At 38.6% G+C, this 27,950-nt stretch overlaps 2 protein-coding genes and 1 pseudogene across 3 annotated transcripts in view; 1 reads left to right on the plus strand and 2 right to left on the minus strand.

Moving 5' to 3' along the window:
* Positions 1-236: 236 nt before the first annotated feature.
* Positions 237-6,732, minus strand: LOC129376246 (NXPE family member 3-like; annotated as a pseudogene).
* A 4,495-nt stretch (positions 6,733-11,227) lies between these two features.
* LOC129376248 (NXPE family member 3-like) lies at positions 11,228-23,214 on the minus strand. The gene is made up of 8 exons (XM_055055800.1): positions 23,031-23,214; positions 15,732-15,903; positions 14,728-15,129; positions 13,565-13,857; positions 12,446-12,498; positions 12,237-12,269; positions 11,888-12,112; positions 11,228-11,808 (listed from the first exon to the last, which is right to left on the minus strand). Exons 1-8 carry the CDS (start codon positions 23,063-23,065, stop codon positions 11,252-11,254), a joined length of 1,770 nt encoding a protein of 589 aa, XP_054911775.1. The 5' UTR covers positions 23,066-23,214; the 3' UTR covers positions 11,228-11,251.
* The window catches only part of LOC129376247 (anoctamin-4-like), a 39,078-nt gene continuing 29,672 nt past the window's right edge, over positions 18,545-27,950 (plus strand). For both annotated transcript variants that reach the window (XM_055055794.1, XM_055055795.1), the window contains exons 1-2: positions 18,545-18,857; positions 22,045-22,119. In XM_055055794.1, the coding sequence (XP_054911769.1) occupies positions 18,620-18,857; positions 22,045-22,119 (313 nt within the window). In that variant the 5' untranslated portion in view covers positions 18,545-18,619. The remainder of the gene's footprint in view (positions 18,858-22,044; positions 22,120-27,950) is intronic.

The raw sequence follows: 27,950 nt of genomic DNA on the forward strand, positions 1-27,950 counted from the left end.
ATGGACTAATGAGAAGTAGGGGAAGGGGAACCGATGTTTTATTCTTTAGCTTTTTCCATAACACAAGGGGGAAAAGTTGTCTGCCAGCTAACACTTAATGTAACCAGTACAATTACTTTTAGCAAGTTTATTTTATTACTACATTTCTGACAGAAAATGAGACAAGAGTGGCTGAAAAGATTAAACTTACACATTTTTTTAAAAAATAATATGGTTTTATTTACACCTAACTTCAATATAAATATAGACTTGTCAAACATGAAAGAAGGCTTTCTTCAAAGCCTTTTTGGAGCCATTTTATCCCAGCACCAAATTTCCTTTACCTGCTTCTGTGTTACTAATTTTGATTCCATCTTTGTTTCTGCTGGTTGACACGTCTTTAAAGTGATACAGATAAAGTTTTACCAATCACCAGTGGTTACCCAGTTACAGGTCCTATTCTACAACTTTGTTGCTTTTTTAAAGTTCCCTGATGGAGAACATATGTGGGATAAAACAACATTTAGCATGTTACTTATTATGGGACGCTGTGGGTGGAGGTTGTGTGGCAGGTGGTGGGCCAAGGTCATCTCCCAGGCGTCCACAAATCGGACATTCATCCCTTTAAATATTGTCCTGAGTATTTTGTCACGTTGAATTGAAAACCAGTCGCTGTTGGTCAGAGTCTCGTAGAGGGTCAGCGCTTTGGGTTCGCGGTCCTGATGATGACCAGTGTACCTGGAGCTCTGGTCAACAGCCGCCCCACTGCCCTCCGTATGCTCAGCAGGCGCCGGATGTAGACCTCAACGGGGAAAGTGCTGAAGTGCGACCAAACTCCAATGACGATAGTCGTCTTTTCACCTCCAGCCACACCATCCAGTTCGTTGGCAATGTATCGTGTCTGACTGATCGGCAAGTGACCGAAACGAATGGGAGGAGCGTGGCAGCGGAACGTCACCAAGGTGTTCTTTGCGTAGTTCAAGGCCATAAAAGGTCCTGTCTGCTGTAGACTTTTCAGGTCAAACTTCTTGAGATCTGAAACCGTGAAAAAGAGCAGATTAGACTAGAGCATGAAGAAATTTCAGTTGTTACTAGACATTTCTACTGGGCATCTACCTGGTGCTGCTGAGATCAAATATTCAAACCACTGCCTGATGGTGGAGTCTCCATACAGGTGGAGCACCTGGCCACTCAAACACTGGCTAATTGCAGAGTTGTTAGTCAGCTGGTGAACCGTGGCGCCATCTAGTGCTCGCCAAATTCCCTGGTAATAATAACCAGCAGGTTGAATGTTCACACTTCCCCCTAAAGTCAGAAAGAAGGTTAAAAAAATTAGTCAAGAAGAAAATCAAGGCCAAAAACAATATTTTTAAAGACTGATTGTGTTATTGTATTTTTACACAATAAGATCAAATTTACCTGATGTGTTTGTGGGAACCGTTTCATTCAGAACTGGAAGAAAATAACTTTGAAAGTTTAGTGACTTCATTATAGTGATGGTAGGGATTTTCATTCAACTATACGACAGTACTTATGGTAAATCCATCTTTATGTGTAATTAAGAAAATATGCATAACTCACTAAGTAAATAAAAGATGTTCTCGGTTTATGTACAGTCTATGTACCCCCATGTTCTGTACTTCCCTCTACTCAAGTTCTGGAAGCGAACTGGACGTCCGTTGGAGCTACATTTTTACAGCCACATATGTAAAACTTTTTGTCGCACAGTAAGCTGCCTTGTGTGAAACATTGGGCCTGATAATGTTGAAAGTTGGTGCAAACTGTCAAAAGGACGCACAGCAGCCAGACTGCCACTTTGTGCCGCTGCACTGGTGGAGAAGGAATGAGGCTGGGCACCAAACTACCTCATCAAACTTGCATATCCATTAAGACTGAAAAATTCAGAAACGTTACCTTTTAGTTTGGGTGAAATCGTAATGTTGGAAGGCCCTGATGCTCTAATGAAGACTTTCATGTTTACACCCCTATAAGACAGCACAGAAAATATATTAAACATCTTCTTGAAATATTCAACTAAATGAAGTCCAAGTGAGTATAATTTTTTCATTTACTCTGGTTTCTTTTTTATTCTAAGTACATTTGATGATTTGTTTGAGAATGTGAATCTGATGTGAACAAATTTACAAAAGAATTTTGATTGGTTCCAGTTTTGGGACTGGACCTTTGATGGCTTGTATTGTAGGCGACACAAACAAAGCTAAATATATGGCTCACATCCGATGGATTCCTGAACTGAATATGATGTATTTTAATCTGAGCATGTTTGAAGCATGATGTGAGAGGAAGAAAACCTCTGGAGGATTCAAAGCCATCAGTTTATTAAAGTGTACCAGCATTCCTACATCTCTCATGATGCAATTACCATATTTGCTGACCTATTAGTTTTGCATGTCAAAGTTAAAACAGTTGCATTGTATTAAGCTTACCCTTGAAATAGCTTTTCCTCCATCGGCTTTAGTTTCAGACCGAATCCTCCAAATGAGTGAATGATCCTGTGTTCACATTTGAGTTTCTTTGGCTTGTAGCAGAACCAGGGCTCACCGGTGCGGATGTCGGTGAAGTTGCACAGCTTTTCAGGGGGCGCCTTGAGGCACACGTTGCAAGCAGTAGCTTCAGTGACAGAGCCAAAGCGGAAGATGCTTTTTAAAGAAACTCTGTCAGGGTTCTGCTGGGTGATTCTTTCCAGCACAGTGACCGCCTCGCTGGGATGGACCAGAGTCACCTTTTTGAAAAGAACCAGAAAAAAGCCCTATGAAATAAAATGAGGTATCTCCAATGGTTGCAAGTACAATCTAGTGTTTTTGGTTTAGATACATAGAATCGTCCCTGTGGTCTGTCACAGGGACAGACACCCCAGCTCTCGCCCAATGGCCGCTGGAGAATGGAGAATAGCACATAGCCCCCCAAGTATAGTCTGCTTTATATGATGGAGAGATACGTTTTTCATCCTCAGGTGCTTCTCTGTGGTTTATGCCATCTCTTCCTATGTTTATGTCATTCCCTCTGATCCTAACATGTTGTAGGTTGGATATAAAGTCACCCAAACACGAGATTACCTGTTTCCTTTTTTCACAAATCATTAAAAAGGTTCATTTAGTTGACAGTAGAGGCACAGGTAGTTAGGACCCATTACTGATGCGCTCATCAAGAAATGTTTTAGTCGTACCTCAACATGTGCACTTCCTTCCCAGAGTAAAGAGAACACAGCAGTGTAAGAGCCATTGTGATGATCCAACACTCGCCCTGCGACACCTGCAAAAAGAGTCGGGTTGTGCAGTCGAGCAAGCAGAACATCTCCCCCTGATGACTTGGGGCGGCCCTGGAAGTCGGTGATTTGTATCAGAGCCTCCAGCTGATCCCCTACTCGCCAACTTCCACCGCCGTTTCTTGGCAGAATGGTGAAGGTGCTGTGAGCCGGATCACTGGTGTCATTCAGAGAGAAGTCAGGCGGTAGAGAAGGTGTTTCAGGCCAGGCGATGGACTCCTTCAACAGTTCTACCTCGAGAGCGTCCTCTGGTAACACAGAGTGGTAGGAGCAGACGCTGGCTGGCTCAGGAGGCTCAGTGGGACGTTTGAACCTTGTGGTGCTGAGTGTTGGAGCCTTTGTTGTGGGGACGCTCATCTTTAAATAGAGAAAAGTTTAGAGATCAAAAATCTATCAAGAGTAATGAAGAAAACCCCTGACTTATTTTAGAGTGATTCACTTTTTGAGTACAACACTGGCAGCTGTGTCTGCCAGAATTTTATTTTAAAAATACAGTAAAATCCGTATTTACATAGTAAAATTGCTGCCTGTATTTTACTGTAGATTAAAGACTTTTTTAACAGTGTATAATCAGAGATGATGGTTTGTTGGCTCCATCTTCACTTGTTCATACGACCTTATCATTGTATGAAAAGTTGTATTTTTTATCGGCGTACTATCCTTAAGCAGTTGGAGTAAGTATTTTAAAGATGACAAACTCACCTCTGACAACCGGCAGGTTATGTGATCAGTGATGTTTTCACTGTAAAACATGACCCATAAAACAAGGCAGGCCAAGAACAGGAAGATCCAACTGTACTTCAGAGGAAAACGTTTTCTGAACGCCTGGCCTTCCATGACAAATGACGACTTGTGCTGAAAGACAAAATGAAAACAACAACTCAGGTTTCTGATTAAATCTGAATTTTTTCATTAAATGATTGGAGAATAAATGAAAGAACCTTTTTGGGGATATTTACCGTTATCCTTTCCAGTTGCCTCGAACTGCAAGTATGAAATTATATTCAGTTGAATTAAAGACCAAAACAACCGACTGAGAATTTTTTTTTCGTTTAGTTTTTGTTGTATCAGTTTTAACCACGTAGGGAATGTCGTTTTCAGAGGATGGAAGGGGGGTGGATGGGGTTTTTAGTCACACTGCTGTACATCAAAAAGTTCAGATAAAATCAATAGTGAACTTCTGTGCTATTTATGAGCTAATTAACCAAGCTCTTACAAATGTATAACTTGCGTAATCGTCAGTTAATCCCAATTATACATCTGAAAGACTAAAAGATTCAGTTTAGGCAGTTTTATGTGATAAGTGTAGTAACTGATGGTTTAAAGTGGATTACTGTGAGTGTACCTTATCGTCTCATTTATGGTAATACCTGTAGAAAACAAATCCACTTTGCAAAATCAAACGATGACGTAATTGAATTGTGTCTGACCTGCACAAAGCAGTTGTACTAATGCCATTAAAAAAAAAAATTTTTTTTTAAAGTAGCTGGTCAACTGCTGAACAGTCTGACTCGTGAATTTTAAGACTTTATATACATTTTAGGAACTATTTATTTATTTCTGCTAATGGATCTGTACAGACATGGTTTTAAATATAAATGTAATATGACAGACAACGTTTGTACGCAAGACAGGTTTCCTTTGGGAGAACAAAGTTCATCTTATTTTATGAGCATCATAAAATAAGCTTTTTTCCCCATCAGTTTGATCATCTCATCCTAAATATTAAACTCCTTTTGATTGTTTTCTGCATTTTTCTTGCATTTTTCTACCAATAAGGACATTCAACGTTAACTGTTTGTTTGTTGTTTTTCATATATTTAGCTAGCAAAAAAAAAAAATAAAAAAATACTAGAAAAGATAGTTTGACAGAAATGATGGATACTGTAAAAATGGTCGAGATGTTTTAATAAAATTACTTGGCAGAAGTAGTTTCGGCATCGTTCTAGAAAATGGAGACTCTTGTTACAGTTTCTGTTTGCTCCAAATTTGATAACTTCGGTAGAAACAGGGAGGTTTTAACTAGGCGACGTGCATCTCGAACTTGAAGAAGAGTTCAGAGGGATTTTACCTTTTCTACGTAATGACGCCTCTTCTCTGAGTTACTGCTGCAAGTTTCATATCAACAGGACTATAGACAGTGGATGAAAATATTAGTAAGCTCAGAAATTAAAATGCATCCCCCCCCCCCTACATTAATAGACTAGACAGTTAAAATATAAAATGTTCTCTATAACGGCCCTCTGTTTTGTGATGCTTTAAGCTGTTATGGTGTTAAAAGAAAAAAACCTTCGACACATGTCTCAAGCAAGCTGTAAAAAAAACGGTGTTTCCCGGCATAACACCTGCCGCGCGCACTAAGGCCACCGTCCGAGCCTCGCGCGAGCTCTGACGCGCGGTGTCCAACCTTCATCTCTTGAGTTTTAGCATCTCGCGCGCCGCCTTCCACTCGAACTGGAGGACCTGGAACTTTCTCTTCCGGCAGCTTCTGGTATGTATGAATCCTCCGGGAGGCCACACGGTTCACTCGACACCTGCGAGCTCAATGCGAGGCGCAAAAAATGATTTCGTTCACAGTCGTGTTTTTAGACGTGCTGAGGGTCTTGTAATTATCTTCAGAAGCAAAACTGTAAATTTGCTTTTCGAAATGGACGTCAGCGTGCCTGGCCTTCGCTTGTAGCTTCGTAAAAATGAATTGGCATTGCCTTGGTGGTAAAACTTAATCCAAAATATTGTACAAGATACACATGAGACATGTTTTCTCCAGAAATAATATATAATTAAGCAAGCAGGTTCTTATCATTGTCCGGTTTAGGCCATTAAAAAAAAAAAAACTTTGAATGTGACCAGGACTGCTGCAAGATTTTATGAGGCCTTGAGTAAAATATAAGGGTTCCCCTACAACAGGGCGTTGGACAAACACACATAGTTATGGCCATATAATAGGGATATAAATGCCACGCACTTCTGTAAAAGTCTTGCAGTACACACCTTGTAGTATGAAACAAACTGCACACATCTCTCATTCACATATTCACACAGCTGTGTTTCAAACATGCAGATATTTATTCACTAAAATGAATAAATTAGAATAACCTTGTCCTACAACGTGGTTGTTTCACCGACAACCACGTTTAAAAATATTTCTTCTTGTTGTATTCTCATTGTAGCCAATATGTCAATATTTAAATATGTCAATTCTTAAAGATAATAAATTTCAGAGGTATTTTGTGCTAAACAAATGCAGCCTTTTTGTACCACAAGTGCTATAAACTGAAAAATTTAACTAGACAAATTAAAAAATTTTTAAATTTTAGATGGTTGATGTGTATCCAAAGAGCAGAAGAAAACCACCAGCACAGAATAATAACTTTTCTCATCTGTTTTTTTTCATTTACCTTTGTATTTTTCTCTATCGTCGTCCTCGCTTTGTGAAATCCGGAGAGCTGTGTGGAGATGTGTGTGTCTTTGTGTGTTTTTCTGCCTCTCTGTTCTCACAGGGTGTAACTGGAATAGGACTGGAGCTATAAAAATAGAACCATGGACTTTGACTCAATTGGATCAACAACTAAAAATGATCAACGCCTGGCACAGATGTTGTACCACTTTAATCATGTCGAAACAACACATCATTCAAATTAAGTGGCACATTTTTGTGCCTTGTATTGTACTCCTTGTACTGTGAGGGATATTGTCTTTTTCAGAGGGTGGTAAGAAAAAAAAAGATTGTTGTGCTGTAAGATTAAGTCGGCATGATCTCAGTTCAGACAAATACTTTTTTTTTCATTTTACAATAATAGAGGGAGTATTTTGTAAAATCAAAAACACACCTGGAGTTGTTGCCGTAATCTTCACTGCATATTTGAGAAATCCTTTAATCGCCTCCCGGATCCATGTCAAATTTGGATTGGACAACACACCCAGGAACATAAACCGATTGAGCAGAACAGAAGAAAGATGGCGGGTGAGGTTGGACGTCAGCACATCGTTTTAAATGCTAACATGACTTTTTTTTTTTAAACTTTGGATAAAGTTTTGGAAGACGTGAAGCTGCCAGGTGTGTGTGTGTGTTTTTTTCTTTAAATTGCCATACTATTCGCAGAAATCTTAACATTGTTATTATAAAAACATATTTTAAAGCACACTGAAAATGGCAGAAAATGTACTAAAACAAATCACGTTAATATAAAGCTTAGTCTCCTCCATATGAGGACACTACCTACTGCCAAAGTTCAATAGTCTATGGGATAAATTTAATTTGAGTTTGTTAGGTGTTTGATTATGGCTGGTCTGGGTAAAGCAAAAGGAGAGGGAACAATAAAAAAGTGTAACTTGGCCATTAACAGATTTTGGAAAAGTTATGCTGTTTAAATGCACATTTCAAAAGAAATTGCTTCAGTAGCCTACCTTATTGCATGCATTTAAAGTAGGGTTAAGTTCATGCCTGCCTAGATTAGGCACGAATGTCATGTGTGTACTTGGTGAACATACCTGAAAATAACAAGTATCCAGGTGTATGTTATGGCATAAGCAGAGAAACACCTTGGTTTATAACAATGTTTCTCAATTTCATGCCTTACATGTTTGCAACAAACATGTAAACATGTAAGTTTGGAAGAAACTTCCAGAAAACTGTGAAACAACAGAAACTCCTTTAAATCTCAACTAAAAACGCACCTGTTTAGAATTGTATTTGAAACGTAATATGTAACAATGTATTGTTTATTCTATGTTGCATGACTTCATGTTTTTGTGTTTATGGTGTAAAGCACTTTGAAATGCCTTGCTGCTGAAATGTGCTATCCAAATAAAATTTGATTGATTGATTTAATTGTTTCCCTTCTGCCAATCAAAAACAACCACAAAGGAAAGTGACTACTGACACCCTTGTTGATTTCATCACCCAGGACAAAAGACAAATTCTACATCTTAAGGTGAGTTTAAAAACTAATTCTGGCCAGAAAATGATAAATGTCTTTTTTTGTTGTTTTTTTTTTTTTTGTTCACCCAATATTTTTGCAGTACTTTGTATCACTTACAGGCGGCCATCGCAGGAAATGTTTCGTCTCCTTTATTTGTATAGCACATTTCAGCAGCAAGGCATTTCAAAGTGCTTTACACCATAAACACAAAAACATTAAGTCATGCAACATAGAATAAACAATACATTGTTACATATTACGTTTCAAATACAATTCTGTCCATGTCGTATCCCTCGTAAGAGCAACAGAAATACAATAGTACATAGGGTTTTTTCCCCTTGATATTCTGCTACTAATTTTGTGTGACTGATAAGACATGCCAATCTATGAAGAAATTCATTATTTGTTGTGTCGGAGCAGAAGAAATTCTTGATTTCCAATTGTCCACATGCTTTTGTGTTGCCCAAAGGTCAGCTATTATGAGTTAATCCTCAGGATTGTTTTTAGTTGTTTAGTACATCGGGTCGAACTATTCCACTTTATCGTTCCACCTATTTGTTTTGGTTGGCGCAGCAATCAATCATTAAACCTCATATAATGGAATTTCTATCAAACTTAGACTATTACAATGTGATATTAAAATACTGTCTTTTTTGCAGTACACTGTGAGGTGTGCCTGTGTGAAAAAGATCTGCCATAAACACTGACAGGGGATTTAGGTGGCTTTCAATTTGGCATGGTTGTTGATGGCCTTGTTTGCAGCCTGGTTTGGCAGCAGTAGCTCAAACAACCACTGGTTGCTAACAAGATAAGTAGAATACCATTTTCTCATGATCGGTAGCACGGAGACTTAAGCAAGTATATGTGGTTGGATGTGCTACACTCCCTGGCAACCAAAATCAACACAGTAGTAAGGTTCTTATTTCTCTCTCTTTCCATGTCTTTTATTCCCAGGTGTTTTATGTAATAATCTCTCCCCGGTGTCATTGTGTGCTCAACAGCTGTTTGTCATCTGCAAGGATGGATGATAAATCAACATGTTTCCTTATTGTGGAAGGAAACATGCTGGCATCTCATGGGCTTGTTTGCTTTTTTTGTTAATGATGCTAATTTTCTGTATTGATAATTTAAAATATCAAGTCTTTCTGAAGCTGAAAGAGCTATTTGTTTTAAAGGGGTGTAGTTTTCTAGTGGTAAAACAACTGCCCTTCCAGTGCCTGGAAGGGCAGTTCAGGAGTCCAGGAGATGTCCCATCAGACCGTCAGTTTCCTAAACCACACACAAAAGCACATGCAGGATCAGTGCAACCCCATCTCTTAAGACCGTGAGAGTGTTAATCTAGTCTGTTGACCTTATTGTGAATAAGTGGACTGTGTTCCCGATTGATAAAATGGTAGTTACTGAAATTCAAGTAACTTTTCTGGCCCAATAATTACATAGTGTACAAAGTTTCGAGCTGAAGATTAGGAATTCATACATTTCCCGACATAAATTCATACCAATTTATTCAGTCACATTGACATTTGTCAAGGTGAGGACTCAAAACCCACTAGTGGGATGGAATGGGTCTTGGTCACTGGCTTCGGGTCATTGGAACAGCCCCATCAATTTGGATGATTGGGATGAACTATAAGAGACATATCGGTTAAAGATTCTAGGACTGACAGAAATTTCTCTGTAGATCTCTGCCTGATCTAGAGAGAATTTATTATTCTGAATCTTGTCTCCCTGACACCTTCTGGCCATCTCAAATCTCCTGGAGTTCATGTAAACAAACTACTCCTTCTCATCTCCTCACCCTCCTGAAGTCACCCTGATCTCTCAAGGACTCGCTCTTGATTATTTCATCTTTATCAGAGACTTAATTTGGGAAAAGAGTCTGCGAGAGACATAGGCTGATCTATAAGCACGTCAGTTACACCAGGAGCACCGAGCTTACATACTTTAGATAAACATTAGATTATTTTCTTTCTTTTGCTCTTGCCTATGGTTTATTTTGTTTGTATTTTCTTTTAATTCATGTAAAGCACTTTGTATTGCCTTGATGCTGAAAAGATGCTATATAGATAAAATTACCTTGCCTTATTGTTCCAGCATTGACAATAATCCCCAGCAAACATCAAAACTGGTGTTGGAACGGATAAAGCAGAATACCATATTTGAAGAATTGTCAGCTATCCAGCCAAAATAATACCAACAGACTCTTGATGGTAACAAAAACAGACTGTCAACTTAGAAGTTGCTGGCATTTGACCAAATTTCAGTCTGCATTTATGTATATATTTGTATGTAATTTTAACAACGAACAAATTCCTTCCACCTGTCAAAACTGCCTCATCCCAAAACGGTTGCTGGTACCTTTCTTTTGCAGCCATCAGGCAATGTCCACCCTGGACAAGTCATCAAGCAATCACAGAACAACTCAAAGACCTAGCATTATTTTTATACACTTCTTACTGTGTGAGGAAGTCGAGTACCCTCGACGCATGGTGAGAACATGCAGACCCTCTAAATAAACCGCAGGCCAGAATTATTAAAGTGCTTCTTGCTGTGAGGCAACAGGGCTAAAAACTATCACTTTGCAGGCCAGATTAGAAAAGAAATCTACAAATTGTTCAAAATTGTGCAAGCAGTCCTTGTGAAAAATAATAACAGTTGTGTAATTGTTACACCCCCCAAAAAACTTGATTCAAATTATAAAATGTCTCATATTAATGTGGGTTTTGTACTGATATTGAATGCCTATAAATTTATCAACAAAACTGTAGGTGTGAAATTTTCTAGAATTTTAAATTCAACCCTTTAACTTATTGCTTCAGTGTCAATAACTTAAGTAAAATTAAATGTAGAAATTCAAAAGATTTCTGATCGTGATGTACATTTTAATCACCATTACTTCAGTGTAACCTCAATTTAAGCCAATATCGTTTGTACTGACATAAGTTAGATTTTATTAGTCCACTTGGGAAATGTTTTGTCATTGGACTGTATCCATTCACAGACAATGTTCACCAGAGAAGTCAATAGAAAACACATTCAAGAAAGTCCAAACTCCCTTAGTTCTTTATAAATTCTTTGTTTTGGGGCATATGTAAGATAAAACAACATCTATCATGTTCTTAACTATGGGTGGTTGTGGGTGGAGGTTGTGTGGCAGATGGTGGGCTACAGACATCTCCCAGGCGTCCACTAGTTTGACTTTTACTCTTTTAAATATTGCCCTGAGGACCTGATCACGCTGTAGCGAATACCAGTCGCTGTTGGTCAGTGTCTCATACAGTGTCAACGCTTTGGGGTTTGCGGTCCTGATAATGACAATAGTATCTGGAGACCTCCTCAACAGCCGCACCACCGCTTTCCGAATGTTCAGCAGACGTCGGATGTAGACCTCAATGGGGAAAGTGCTGAAGTGAGACCAGATGCCAATAATTACAACTGTATTGGTTCCCCCAACCACACGATCCAGTTCGTTGGCAATATAATGGAGATCACTGATAGGGATGATGCGAAAACGGATAGGAGGGCCGTGGCTGCGGAACGTCAATAAAATGTTTTTTGCGTAATCCAAAGCCAGGAACGGTCCGGTTTGATTGGAACTCCGCAGGTCAAACTCCTTTAGATCTAAGGCAAAGAGAACAGAAGAGGCAGCAATGTGAACCAATTTAAACCCTGATTTCAGACATTTCTAATGGACACATACCTGGTAGCGATTGGTTTAAATATTCAAACCATTGTCTAATGGTGGAGTCTCCATACAGGTGGAGTGCTTTGTTTTTCAGACACTGGCTGATTGCTGAGATGGTGTTAAACTGGTGAACTATGGTGCCATCTAGTGACCGCCAAGCACCTTGGTAGTAATAACCAGAGGGGCGAGACTGCATAGTTTTTTTTACTCCACTAGGAAAGTCCCAAGGGAAGTTGAAATCTAAATAAATAGAAGGCAAAAAATAAAAAAAAGAATAATTCTAAACATGATCTTAAAAAATCTTACATATTGTCAAATTGTTAGAAGACTGGATGTTTGCAAGCATTACTTTTTATAACCTTACCGGATCTGTAAACGTATTCAAATTGACTCAGAACTGGAAGAAGAAAAAAGAATTGGAAGTAGGTAGATTGATTAGCTTTTGTCTGCAGATTAATACTCATCATGGACAATCTGCATACAGACAAGTTCACCTAACTTTTTTCCTCATGCCATGCTTGTCATGTATTCAGCAGTACAGACATTACGAAGGTGGCGGTAAAAATGTTATACCTTGGATGTGTGCAGGTCCTGAGGCTGGAATGGAGACCTTCAAGTTGACACCACTAACACAAAGATGAAACACTTGTCACGTTCAGAGAAATAGAAAAGTCAAAACAAAGTTTACTAAAAGTTTGTTCGTATGAGTCAGACTGAACTGGACGGCAGTTGCCCATATTGGCAAATTGTCCTGGGACATTAAGACCCAGGACAATTTTGAGCTTTGATCACTTCCATGTTATTTATGCTTGTGTTGGATATATTATTATTAATCAATCTTAATGTGTGTAGATTCATTAATACGTTTGTATTGGTGAATACAAATAGTATACACAAAGCTTGTAAGCTTCCAATAAAATGGTATGGAAGAAGAAGAAGATTGGTTTTCATTGGACACGTCTAGTTACTAGTTGGTCACCTAGTCCTCAATCTCAGCTTCATGTCCTGTTCCTGTTTTGTAAGTTGGATTTTTGTTCTTTATATTTTTCGGTAAAGCTTGTCAGCCCACTGAAGTTGTTTGCATTTCGGTCCAGTTTTAAACCCACATTTTATGGCATAAATTATGCCAGACTAAATGCATTTCCATTACAACTGGACTCTAAACTTCCCCAATATTCCACTAATGTTGGAAAAAATAAAAAAACTCCCAATTTTACAATTGCGGTGTAGAAATGCGCACGCCACCGTCTCGTACCGCTTCTTTTTTGTGGCTTCTGCCAGTGCCAATATCACGTCACTTTTTGGTGCATCCAGAAAAAAACAAAACACACATCTAATCGTAGCGACAACGGGTTTTATCAAAGAACAAGTTCAAAATAGCTGTGCCTTCATTAAGCAAATTTCTCTTCGAAATGTCAAATTGTGCAAATATAATGGAAATGCACCTATAACCTGTAAAATTATGTATTATTAGATGACAATGGCAATTTGTGAGCTCATTGCATTGCTCTTAATAGAGGTCGTAATCAGTTGTCTCTGGACGTATGTAGTCATGCAGATCATGACTCAACATACATAAAATAACAAAAATAATATTAAAATAAAAAACAAGAACTAAATTTCTGCATTTTGTCATTTATGTTTATGTGTGTATATCTGGAGCGTTATGTATAAATTTAACATTTCGTTTACCTTTGAAAGAGCTTTTCCTCTACTGGGCTTAGATATACTCTGAATCCTCCTTTGGCGTGGGTGATCCTGGTATCACAGCTCAAATTCTTTGGCTTGTAGCAGAACCAGGGCTCACCTGTGCTGAGATCAGTGTAGTTGCACAGCCTCCGACTTGAATTGAGGCATATGTTGCAGGTTGTGATTTGATGCACTGAACCCAGGCGGAAAAAACTGCGGAAATAAATTCTGTCAGGTTGCTCTCGGGTCAGTTTTTCCAGCACGGCGACTCCCTCACTTGGGTGGACCAAAGTCACCTTGCAGAAATGAGAAGAAGAAACATTACCAAAAGTTTTAGGGGTTATTTATCAGGAAAAAAAACATACTGATTCAATTCCAGAATACTTAAAACATTTGCACACATTAAAGTACAGGTCAACACAATTGCTTAGTTTCATACAAAGAAAGCAGTAAGTTTTCGATGTCTTCTTTCAAATTTGACATAAAAAATGAGCTTGTAGAGTGTTTTTAAAACCTGCTTAGCACATATACTGTCTACACTAACAGCTGCTTTGGAGGATTAAAGCACTATATGAAAGCACGATTCCTAGTTTGTTAAGCTATTCCTGTTATAACAGTAGCACAACATAAGTTTTTTATGTTGAAAAATCTTGTGTCCAAACAAACTAGATTCTAACCATTTTTAAGCTCTATATTATATGCTATGCTCTTTAGCAGGAGTAATTTAGGAGATAACTCTATACTTCCATAATAAAAAATAAAACATGCTGTGTGCATCTGAACATGAGGAAATTATTTATATTTTTTGTAACATTAACTCTAGTCAAGTCTTTGAAGCTTCTGAGTCTCCCATCGTGATGGATCAACATTTTTTGTGGCGGGGGATGAAAGGAGTGCAATTTATTTAGATGGTTTGGACTTGCTTAGAAAAGAGTCAATGATCATACGGGTAGACAGATGCTGACGTTGGAACCACAGGGCAGGAAGACCAAAGGGATATTTATGGATGTAGCAAAAGAAGACATGAAGTTAGTTGGTGTGAGATAAGACTACATGGAGACAGATGAATCGCATTTCCCTGTAGGAAAACAGTAAAAGAGAAGTGTTCCTACATTATTAAAATACATTTGTGTTAAACGACGGTTTACCATACAACCTGGTCTCACCTCAACGTGTGCGCTTCCTTCCCAGAGTAAAGGGAATACGGCAGTGTAGGAGCCATTGCGATGATCGAAAACTCGCCCCACCACACCTGCGTTAAGAGTAGGGTTGTGCAGCCGAGCAAGTAGGAAGTCTCCGCCTGATGTTTTGGGCCGACCATGGAAGTCAGACATTTTTATCAGAACCTCCAGCTGACCCCCTATAAACCAACTTCCCTGTTTGTTTGGGAGAATGGTGAAGGTACTGTGAGCGGGATCACTGGTGTCATTCAAAGAGAGGTGAGGTGGCAAAGAAAGCGTTTCGGGCCAGGCAATTGAGTGTTTCAGAAAATTTGCCACTTGCGCCTCCTTTGGTGATAGTGAATGGAAGGAGCAGCTGGTTTGAGCAATACTGTTGGTGAGTTTTACCTGAAAAAAACAAAACACCAATACAAATCAACTGCCATAGTCACACAGATCTAAAATCTATCAGTAATTTGTTTTGCGGTGTGAAGATTTCAGTTTCTAGGCTAATTGTTCAGCTGCAGCTTCTCTAAGACTTATGTACAGAAATGAGTTTCTACACCTGAGAGTCTGTATCCATGCCTTAAATCACCATGTGGTTTTCAAGCTTCTCACCCCTTTGTCACATCAAGAAAAACTTTGCACCCAACAACTCCTGGTGTTACTTTTGTATATATCCTCAAACACAGACATACTTGAACTCAAGTACGTTAAAGCCTCCACATACATAGGCGCAAACACAAAAAGGAGAACTTTGAGGGTTTTTTTTCCATTCTTCTGCACAGGGATCAGATTTTAGGATTTACAAACTTGTTACTGATAACAAATTGAGATGTGCAACAGGCATTTTCTCTTTTCTTGGTCAAGAAATAATTTTCTCAGTCTGAAAAATTTTCCCCTATAAGTCTGGAGACACGACAGATCTTGGCAAAAACCTTTAATACACCTTCATGTTATGTACACCTAATCTCTACAAATCAAATCCATCATAAGACTCACAAACTCACCTTGGTCACTTCACATGTTCTTAAATAATTGTCTCCGAAAAGCAGCAGAATAATGACATTCAAAGTCAAGAGGAGGTAGATGACTCTGAACTTCAGACAGCAAAATGCTCTCCATGCTTGTGGTCTCATCATCAGTGATGTCTTTGTTCGATCCAAGGTTAAAATGTAAAAGCTGGGGGGAAAAAAGCAAATGTATTATTAAGAATCATTCTTTCTTTATCTGTTATTGCTATACAAAAAAAAATTGTTTTATTTTATTATTTTACATTTTGTGTAAAAAACTTAAATGTTTATTTATAATAGTGCTGACTTCAAGCATAACATTTTGTGATTTTTCTTATTTTCCTTAGATGTGTTGAGTTTGACCTCTAACCAATTAGTGTCCAGACAATTTAAGTTCTCTATTAAATTAGTCTGATATCAGTCAGAAATGAGTCCTTTATTTTTTACTGAGACCAGCAGGGGGCACTGTAGATAATTTAAAAAGAATGTCTTTGGTGATGTGCTGTGGTGGTGCAGGGGTTAAGCATAACCTACATATGGAGGCCTTGGTCCTCAACGTGGCTGTAGCAGGTTTGATTCCCGGCCTTGTGACCTTTGCCGCATGTCTTCCCCTTCTCTCATTACCGACTTTCCTGTCAATTAATTATCAAATGAAGGGCACTAAAGCCAATAAAACATTTTTTTAAAAAGTTTTTGCTTCTGACATTTTCCAAACTGGAGGGTTGCAAATGGTAAGTGGATGAAAAATTTTGCAATCACTGAAAGTTATGATTTCAAAAAGTTCCTCACTGAGAGTTTGCTGTTTTTCCTCCAGCATAGCCTGCAGTGCATTTATTACCTCGGTTTGTGTAAGAATATTGATACACACAACAGACCATCTCACCATCTCATGCTAGCGCAAAAGCTTTACATCAAAAAACGAGTTTATTCCATGAAGCACATTTATTTCGTAGTTTCAATTTGCACATTTTTTTGGTCAGTGGCTATGGATGGGCCCCACAAGGAGGTTACAAAAGACCTCATTGACCCTCTCTACCGTGGTTTGGGGAATGACGTAGCTGAAGTTTGTTTTTTTTTAACTACAATTAATCTGATTGGTGAAGAATTCCAGCCTGTTTCACCTTAAATTGGCTCAATAGTAAAAAGAAACCCAAGGTGACCTTATGTTTTAACATCATTAATCTGTCCTAATGTGAATTGGGATTCCCCCCGAAGAGCTGGAAAAGCGGGAGGTCTGGGCCTCCCTTCTGAAGCTGCTACCCCCGCAACCTGATCCCAGATAAAAAGGAAGAGGATGGATGGATGGATGGATGGATGGATGGATGGATGGATGGATGGATGGATGGATGGATGGATGGATGGATGGATGGATGGATGGATGGATGGATGGATGGATGGATGGATGGATGGATGATGGATGGATGGATGGATGGATGGATGGATGGATGGATGGATGGACTATCTTATCTCATACTGTCGCAACATGATAAATGTTTGAACAAATATGTTCGTAGAAAAACAACAAAAATTTGGAAAAACTTATTCTAACTGAATGATATAACTGAACATGGAGAATCATCTTTTCTTGCAGTTGTTCATCGCTACTGAATCTCTACATTACTGAATCAAAAAACATCAGAAAATAGTTTGAGATTCTTAAAACATTAAACATGCAGCCTGAAATGATGGAACAGCCAAACACAGCACAGCCAGCACCCTGACATGAGGCTGGACCATGCAGTGCCTCGAAATGTGGAGCATTATAAAGGATGGCTGCAGCTGTTGACTTATTATCCAGCAGATCTGGGTTATTTCCCCTGAGCTGGAGGTTCTTCCTCAAGGTGAAGAGTTTTCCTCCACTAGAGCTCAAGGCAGAGATTATATTCTGCTTTCATCGAGGATTGGTCTTCTTGTTTTAGTTTGACCTTGGAACTGTGAGGAGGGGGTTGGAATGTAGGTGCCTCATCATGACATAAAAGAAAGAATTATCACATCACCTTTTTTTTATTATTTATGACTCAACACTTTAACAAATGTATTGTAAATAACTAAAATAATTACACAACGTTAAGACATCAATTGGGATTAGACTACTGCTAAAGGGAAATCATGGATTAGTCATTCTAAGAATTACTTTGGATGAGATTTGTCATGCATTAGTTTTCAGTTCTTTAAAGCTTTCAAGTTTAGCCAATCTGATTTTAATATGTTGAATTGATCACTCACAAACCATTCAATGGGCATCTTTTTATGGATGTTTCTGTTTTACCTTTCAGTAACTTCAGAAGTGGCCCTGAGGGTGACAAACACTGTGGGATGATTTTGTGTCTCCTGTGACTGCAACTCAAGAATGATCCGGTCACACTGAAAACTTTGTCGTTAAAAGAGTTATTCTGAAAATAATATTGAAAATTTACTCTTGTTGATTTACGAATTTAAAACTCAAAGAGAATCACTCTCAAAGTGAGTAAGAGACTTTAATTTACCCAAACAAACAAACTGGCTTCCCTTTTTAATTTCATCATTATTATAAGGACCAAAATCTTTGTTATTGTTTCAGAAAATAGAGACATAGTGACTCAGAACGTCTGTGTTGCTTAAGAGTTTCAAATGTGATTCCCAACAAACTGGAAACAAATCCCAGTGTGTTCACTGCGACATTACCAAGAACTGCGTGGAGCAGCCATGCCTGCGGTCACGCGCAAAGACCTGCTCTGTAGTCCACCGCGTGGAAAGAGCGCGAGCTCGGATGGGAGGTGGAGAGGTGAGCGCGTGTCCCGCGAGCTGTCCGCAGTGGGGAGGGGTTCAAAGCGGAAAGGCGGTGCGGGAGCGGCGCCTCGCCCGGCGAAGCCGCGCGTAATGCTGTGCGGGCTCCGCGGGGCAGGATGCTGGATCATGAAGCGGCGGCCGACATGCGGCTGGTCCAGCAGATCGGCGCGAGCATGAAGATCCAGGGCGGCGGCGCGGGCGGCGGCGAGCATGTCGGTTGCAGCAAGGTCGGAGACGGCCAGGACGGCCAGGTCGTGTGCTTGCAATGCCAGGATGAGGTGGTGCGGGTCTGCCCGGGCAGCCCGCGCAGCCCGCGCCGCGCCTTCACCACGCGCCTCTCCTCCGGTTCCGCAGGTATAAAAAAAATTTAAAAAAAAGCATCCTGTGCTGCATCCAGACTTTGATGTAATGTTTTACAATTTCTACCTTCACTGAAAATCTAAAGCATAGGTTTAAAAGTAGTGGGACACTTTAGTCCAACTCAGGTTTATACGCAGCTACAGATTCACTCTAATGTCCAAAAAGTAATCTAGAGTTTGGCTGTTCTCACTGAGCATGAGAATGTTGGTCATGCATTATGTGATGGATTTTGGATGATGGAGCTGCTGACCTCCAACAGCTTTTGAAACAAAATGTCTGCAGGTCTCTGTAAAAGTGGAGTCAATTGTAATTGCTAAAAGCCAGTCAGTGATAAACAGCCTCTGTGCTGCTGCTGTTCTGTCTGGTGTAAGATTAGAGAATTGGAACAGGAAGTGATATGGAAAGGAACTTTTTATTTATTTTTTTAATAATCAGAAACATCTGTTGGTTACTCTGTCCCAAGCAGAAATGTAAAGGAAGCATCTGAAATATTTGTAAAGAACAAACTAATTTGATTTATTTTTATTGGTTATTCCAGGAAACATAAATCGACCAACCCGCCTAAGGGTAGATGTAACCTCATTTTTTTTTATTGGACTATTGATTGAGTGATATTTAGCCTATTTTTGGGCTGTCACGAATTCATTGGCCATTGTAGATGAAAATAATGTGCAAGTTTCCTTCAAAAACCCAGAAAAACCTTGATTGATTTAAGAAATTTACTAAAAATTTTCTCAAAAGATGAAAATAACAAACAAAAAAAAAACAGTTTTATTTCTGGAAATTTCCTAAGTTTGAAAAGCTTAAAAACTCAGAAAATTACTTGTTTCTTTCTAGAAAATTTTTGAGATGCATCAAAAAAGTTTTTTTTTTTCAGAAAATGTTCAAATGTTGAAACACAAATTCTCAAGTTTTTTAAATAGAAAATTTCCTAGATTGATCTTAAAAATTTTCTGTCTTTTTTTTTTTTTGGCTTTTGAAACTCTAAAATTCTAACATTTTTCCAGAAAAAACTGAAAAAATTTTGTGATTGATCACAAAATTTCTGTTTGTTTTTCTTGCACGTTTTCAGCGTCTTAATCTCAGAAATTTTCTATTGTGTGTTTTTTTGTTGTTGGGTTTTTTTTTTTTTTAGAAAATTCACGAGATTAATCTTAAAATCTGCGACGGTCATAACACGCTGTTGTCACATAAGGCGCCCCTATGAATGATGGGAAACAAAAAAGCAGCATTCATTTCAGAAACACACATTGTTTTGTATTGAAAAGTTTGGCACAGTTTAGACAATTACTAATCTCTATAAACTTAGTAGTCTTGAATTTCCAGAATGAATTCAGCCTCGGTGTCTTTTTAAGGGAACAGTTTATTGACATAAACATAATGAAGACGAATGAGATGAGATGGTAGGCTGATAAAGGTCGACGCACGAATCAGGATGAGAATCAGGGCAGTGAAGAAAAATATCTCTGCTATCGAATTTAAATTACCTGTTCGATTTCTCCCCTCCTATTTTTGACCTTATCTTTGCTGAAGACATCTGTCCAAGCAGACATCTGGGTTGAGGGAACTAATCCAGTAGGTTTGCGATTTGGTTTTTCTTGCGCTGAGACAGATTAATGATCACTGCAGTCTCCCTTCAGAGCCGGTGTTCCACAGTAGGGCTGTAGTTTTTCAGTGTGGAGGAAATTTTGTTTGTTGACCGTAGGAAAAATGAATTATGGAATCGTTCGATTCATTCCTGTAAGTCCACAACATAAAAAGGAATCATTTAGATGTTGTCCATTACAATGACTGACGTTGTAACTAGGCGTGTACGGGAATTTCAAACTCCCAAGGTGATCCAAGATATTGAGTTCAGAGTCGAGCTTTCATTGGGATAGAAAACGTTTGTTTCTGCAAAAGCAACCCAAGTCTATTTTTTCCTTCATTAATCTTTTAAATCACAAATAGTCCAAAGATATTATTAAGGCGCAAAACATTTGTAGTAAAGAACAGCTTCTGTTTTTTATTATTTCTGTGTGTTTGACAAGATTGGAAAGCTTTGAATCCACACTTTTCTTTCAGAATCTATAAATGACTCAAAGCAGTAGCAGAGAAACTATACCGGGGGCTAAAAAAAAAAGTGAAATAAAAGACCGCAAAAAAGTAGTATTTTTCAAAAAGTAGTATTTTTCAAAAAGTAACTACGCTGCAGAGAAAAAACGAAGAGAAAAAGCAAGTATATTTGAAACTTAATGAGCAACTAGAAACTGAAGATTAAATAATTAGCCTGATGTCCTAAGAAAAATATCGAAGTATTTTAATTTCTTTTATTTACTGTTTACTCAGTGTTGTCAGCTTTCAGAAGTTGGTTAATAATTAGTTTTAGAAAATAGTGGCAGTTGAACTTGACACCCTCCTTGTGGTGGCTTTGAGATATAACACCCCGATAGGAGCTTCACCCTTAAATATGACGCACAAAAAACAAACTGCACATTGTGGTGATGCTACCGAAACATGTCGCTAAACGCAGCACAAATATATAGACGATGAAAACAATCCACCAAATCCTCATGTAATGTTTGTGAAAAAGCTGGTGTGGCACAGCCCTCTGCCATAGGAAGTTAGAAAGGCAACATTGGATCAAAAATAATAAAAATAATTTTAAAAAATACTTTTTTTCCACACTAATTTCTTATTCCCCTGTCTCTCTCTTTAGTATTGTTGAAACTGTTAAAAATAGTTTGATAGCCAACATAGTTTGAAAAATTATTTGAATAGGACAGCAGCACAAGCGGCTTCTGTTTTCAGATGTTATCCCTAGGACTATGTAAGCACTAATCTCTGTTCCTCCATCGCCTCCAAGGTTAAGAATTGCTCCTCTCAGTGTAGCCTGACTTTGTTCGGGGTGCTAACGCTGCAGGATTAGAGTTTCATTCTAGTAACCTTGCAGGTTCAGGAATTTTCTCAATCTCCCCCGCCGGAGCAACACAACACCCAGGGGCTGCTTGACATACTTGGACCTGCGAGACAGAAATATTTCCCCTTACCTTTGGACTACAGAAACTTTTAATTGCAAAAGCATCGATTGTAAAAACCCAACCAATGCTTGCTTTGCATTGAGAAAATCAATATCCTTTTTTTCTTCCCCCTCCACTGCAAGTTACTTTGGATAACACTGCCTTATTTATGCGTCTCACAGACCGTGAACCCAGCAGCAGCAGCTACAACGTCTCTTCAGGAACATTTTACAGCTGCGTCAGTCAGATCACCATCGGTAAGTCTCACAGGAACTCAATTATTGGTGAGAGGGGGGGGGCGTTCATGTGCACAGGATGGTTTTGCTGCATGGTGGTATTAAGTATTGCGGGGAACACTTTTCAAGCTTCCAAAACCAAAAGGGCTCCACAGCAGTGGTCATCGCCTCACACAAAAGGTCAATTTCAGATAGATTTTCAATAGGACTGAGGTTGTTTTAGCCTAATGGAACAAGAGCAAGAACAATCTATCGTTATATCTAAAAATCCATTTGATTAGACGAAACCTTTTTTGGACTATCCGGAAAGGTATCTGCATTTACATTTTTAATAGTAGGAGTAATAATTCAAGATATCTTCAGTTACATTTTGACAAATCAAAATCCCCTTCAAGACATCTCAAATGAGGTCACCAGATCTGCAGTTGATGGGCGGCACATCCAATTACAATTTATGACCACTCAAATGTCAAAATGACTTTTTTCGGTGTCTAGAAGACATGTGCTCTCACTGAGTGTCCAAACAGAATTTTAGGTTCCCCAGCACAAAGTTGTCAGAAAATCTCACAAAGTCAAAAGAGTGTGGCCTATTAAGAAAATGCTCAATTTAATCAACTTGAAGACTGCTTCAGAAATCTGAAAGTTTTTCACCTAAAAATGGCTCTGAAACTCTGAAAGTTCTACTGCCAACCCATTCCCAAAGCCCCTCATTTTGACTGGTCAAAATTATAACTCCAATTATGTCCAGTTGAATTTTGATTCATTATTTGCTGTCGAGACAATTCAACTTGCACCAGACCAATCAAATCTATTTAACTGTCTTAAAATACATTGTGGCAAATCAGAACCAAAAGCAAGACGTCCCTCGTGAAACCGATTTTATGTTAAGACGGCCTGCCATACCTGCCCTCATTACGCCTGGGCTCACCCACCTGTTTGTAAAGATGGCGGTCTCCCTCCGAGACATAGCAGCTGGAACTCCTTGTGCTTCCTTGGCGGACCTCTGCTACTGTAGCTACATCTTTTGTGAGACCGATTAAAAAGGAAAAAAAAAAAGATAATAGTAAAATAAAAATCCAATAGAGTAAAACACGTCCGCTCTTTGGCTCCAGCCGCTCCGACGCGTCAACACGGAAGTTCTGGAAGCAGGTGACGTCATCGCGTCCTGAAAGATTAACCCTCTTGTGACCATAAGAGGCGTATTAAGACCATTATATAAAAAACATTTTCGCCAAAAATGTCAGAAATGGTTTAGTTGACCTAAGAAACTTGCTAGAAAACGTGGAAATTTCTGAGTTTGAAAAGCTAAAAAAAAAAGGCTAGAAAAACAATTTCTCTGAATTTTTCTAGAAAATAAAACATAGGGAAGCCGATTTCCTGTCCCCATGGGTTTAACAATGGGGCCAGATTTATTGGAATAGTTGTTCTTTCTCTCTCCCTTTAGTAAAAGAAATAAGAATAATAAAAAAATTACACACACACACACACACATATATATATATATATATATATATAATATATATATATATATATATATATATATATATATATAATTGTTAAACACATGCTTTTTGAAATTGCATTTTAATTTTTTTCTAATTACTTCTGAAACAACAAAATTTGGTAAAAGAACAAAGCAGGAGAAATCTCTGTGGAGTCTTCTTGTCTGTATGTACTGCTGCCATTTTCTTACAGTCAACCGTTCTTCCTTTCTTCTTTAAAGTCTAATGAAGCGCCGACTGAGAGCTGTGGAGTGTTGAGCTACACTCTGTTGGGTTTTTCAAAGACAACGATCTACGGCCTGCTCCCTGACATTAATTAGAGGCGGCTGTTATTTCAGAGCCTCTGCTTTTGTCTTAAAGAAAAGAACCAGTCAGCATCACTGTAGGTTCTTCAAAGTTCCAATCGATTCTAATCCTCCGGGTTCTTTATTGTCGTTGGGATTTACTGCAGTCCTGCAGCTCACAGTCAGTGTTCCCCTTTGGGCAAAGATTTGGTGAAGGATGATATAAAAATGATTTACATTACGTTGCTGACAAATTGGCAGTACTTTACAGCAACTCAAACGGACTTCAGTTTAGATTGATCTTTGGACGGGGTGCAAGAAGGGGACTGATGTTTTTCTTTGTTGGAAAAACAAAAAAAGAAAAGAAAAAACTTAAATGAATCACTTTTTCCCCAACGAATTCCAGGACGGCTACTTCCTTTCACTTTACTGGTAAATATGCTCCAATCATTCCATGTGTAATAAGCCGAGCCGCTCTGCAAAGGCAGCAGAGGTTTGTTAAAAATTAATCATTCACTCCAGGAAGTTGCGTTGCCAACCATTAATGCGAATTCACTCATCATACCTAAATTTACAATTTTCACCAGTTATCGCTACTGTTCTGCAAACCTGACCAATGACCTGAACACTTTTTGAGCTCATATTTTATTAGCTTACTTGAGTCAAAGTTGTTGCTGTTTGGAATTTTGCTTTCTTTGTTTTATCAAAACAGGTCTGAATAAATATCGATTAAAAAGAAAAAGTCCTTCTTCGGTGACAAATCAGTGTGCCACCGCTGAATTCTGGCCAATCCCTTTGTCTCCACCTCAAATTTAACTTCCTGTTTGTCTCTTGAAAGCCAAACCTGGATCTTGAAAGCATGTTTGAAACTGTAAAACAGTAACATTTGCTTTTATTTTTAGATTTTTTATTTTTGCAAAAACTATTGTGAGATGTCCCGTAGAATTTATTTCCACTATTTAAGAAGTTCATGTTAGCTTGATGGACCAATATGAAATTATTTTGGACTTTGAAAACACTTTAGGACATGATTTACTCTTATTATTATAATTATTAAGGGTGATATTCAGGAATTCACTTGAAAATGTTATTTGCACTTTACGTATTAACTGTATCCTTATTGCAAAGGTTGTGTGCAGCAATTTCAACTTTTTTTGCATAATCAAAGGCTTTGAAACTTTGACTGCAACTTTTTGAAAGAGGTCATAATGAGCAGATTTCATAAAAAGATAAAATAAATTTGAGCAGGTTTAAAAAAGAAAAAGACAAACAGATTTTTGCATTTTTCATTTAAGGAATTTTGTGGTGCAAATTTTGCAGTTGAAATTAGCCGTCTTTGCTGCAAAACGTTTGGACACTAGTGACCGAAAGTTTAAAACCAGATGTTGACAGATGTACTTTATCTAATCTGAGTTAGTTTGTCACTTACAAGATTACAGTTGGTTGAGGCACAAGGCTAAACTTGTTTCTCCACACTTTTGGGGCTCTGAGTACAAATGCAACCCATGAAAAAAGTGATAGAAATAATTATGCAAAGCACAGGGTTTGTTTTTTTTATGTCCAAGACCTTATTATAGTATTGATCTACAGACGTTCCCCTCAGCAGTTCTCTCCAGCCCAGACCTGTTACTGGCGCCCCACATACCTGCACCTGTGTTTGGTGTGTTTGCTGCGTTTAGCTCTGAGGATGTGAGGAACGTATCTGGGCCTCGCTCTCCTCTTAGAGCCAAGAGGGCACTTTTTTTTATGTTTGTTTCCTGATGACTGCAACACAGATATTGCTTAGGACACACTACGTCCACGCTTTGCAAGTTTTGGAGGTCGTTGGGATACATGCCAGGTGTAGGTTACAGCCATGCCTCCTCCCTCACTGCTGTGTCCAGTGACTATGGTAGATTTTTTTTTTTCTTTCGAATCAGCAGCTCACACTGCTCATTAATGACATTGAAAAATCTGATCTTAATTGAATAAACGGCTGTTTTATAGTTACGTCACAGAATGCACAGGCCACATTGTTGCAACTGTCCTATGGGAGAGAGTGTTTGGTGAAATAGAAAATAATAACTACGTTTCAGACTTTTCTCTTTACAGTTTTGCAGTGAATGCACCACCAGTTGCTTCGAAGCTGGACTGAAACCAAAGGGTTGTCTCTGCCGGAATCACATGCTTCTCCAATTTTAGTTTTCTAGAGTTCACAATCATTTTTGGATAGTTTGTAACATTTTAAGACTGCAATGTGATTATAGAATAGGAAAAGACAGTTATCTGTTTATCCATGTCATATCATGAATAAACAGATAACCGGATGAATTGATGGCTAAACGGATGGATGGATGGATGGATGGATGGATGGACGGACGGACGGACGGACGGACAGACAGATGAGAACTACATTTAACACCACTTTGAGGTATTATTGTTATAGCAATATTGTGATAGAGTCCATATCACCCACACCTACTTGTAACCCTTAATGCTAACCATGACTAGTATATTTCTAACCTTACTCTAAACTTAATTCACACTTTACCTCCAAAGCTGACCCCTGACCCTAAACAAGGGGGTCCACTGTATAACGTTCAGGCTTTGGTCCCCATAAGGTCCATCGGTCTTCAGGAGGTTGGTAAATGTGATTGCAAGTACACACACACACCCACGCACACACACAGAGTGTATATGTGTGTTTATACAAAACAGAAAGCCCAGCAGATTTTGGAACAACTGCACATTTCCTAATCAATAGAGGAGTGGGATGCCTGGTAGTCCCTGAGCCTCTTAGATCACAACTTGGCTCTATGTTTACCACAGGGATTTATTCCAAGGACGGACATGTGGGTCAAACCCAGCAGCTCTCAAAGGTCTTCATAGCCCCTCTGAACACAATAAATGACATTTAATGAACCACACAGTACAATCTGAACAATTTAAGTGAAAAACAATCAGGCAGATAGAAGGACTTAACAGTAGTGTATTATGGAGATTGCAGATATATAAAAAAGGAGTACATTTCCATGCAAAAACTCTGAAATTTTGAGCTTAATCTCAGAAATTTTCTAGAAAACACAAAGAAATTTATAAAGACCACAAGAAAAAGCTTTTTCTTGAAAAGTTCTGAGCTTAATTTCAATATCTCTGTTTTTTTTTTTTGGGGTCAGATTTTTTTTTCTGTCTACAATAGTAATAATATGCCACCATGGAATGTATGACAACGCACTATGTGCAATAAAGTAGTTGTTTGCACACCCTTTTATTGTTGAAGCATCTTTTGAGTGAATCACATCACTTCATCTGTGTTGACTTGGCTTTTTGGATTGTAGAAGTTCTTATTCTGATAGTTTATCAGGAAACCCCACAGTCCTAATATGTATTGAACAAAGAAAAAAGATCAAAGATCTGTCTTTCTAGATATTCCAACCTCGTGAAACAGGACAGCACTTAGTGCTGTCCAGTTGGGGCAAACAGAGATTATGAGAAGTACTAACATCAAGGCTGATTTCATTTAAAAAGATATTTTATGGCATATAAAATATTGCCAAGCATAATACAGATAATCAAATTAGGATGGATTTGAACTTATTTTTTGCGTCATATGTAGATGCAATAAAAGCTGGATTTATTTCAAGGCTTTTTACAAATCATCATGCCAGAGGTGCCAATAAATTCAGTAAGTTAAAAATAGCACAATGAAACCTTCTGTTTCTGCTTACTCTGCAGTTCTAGAGTTCAAAATGTATACTAAGATACTAAGATGAGTAACATGCCGGGTCAGACGTCGCCCGGCCAAACAAGGTCTGCGTCAGGTGCTGGGGAACTAGAGCACCTTGATGACAAGTGGGCTACTGGAACAAGACGGAAATGCGCGAGAGGTGAAAACGTGGATCTGTTGGAATGCTACTACTCAAATAACCCTAATCAGAGATATTACATGCAAAGACTGGGGAAGGAATGGTTAACACTAAGTGCTAAACAACTAGTAGCTCAGTGTTCCAACATCCACAAACGACAATTGCTGTCACAACTTGAGATTGATGAGGTACAACACAAATGCTACGGCAAAAAGGAGGAA

This window comes from Poeciliopsis prolifica, unplaced genomic scaffold, assembly GCF_027474105.1.
Source record: "Poeciliopsis prolifica strain line A6 unplaced genomic scaffold, Auburn_PproV2 SCAFFOLD042, whole genome shotgun sequence".
Taxonomy (NCBI): domain Eukaryota; kingdom Metazoa; phylum Chordata; class Actinopteri; order Cyprinodontiformes; family Poeciliidae; genus Poeciliopsis; species Poeciliopsis prolifica.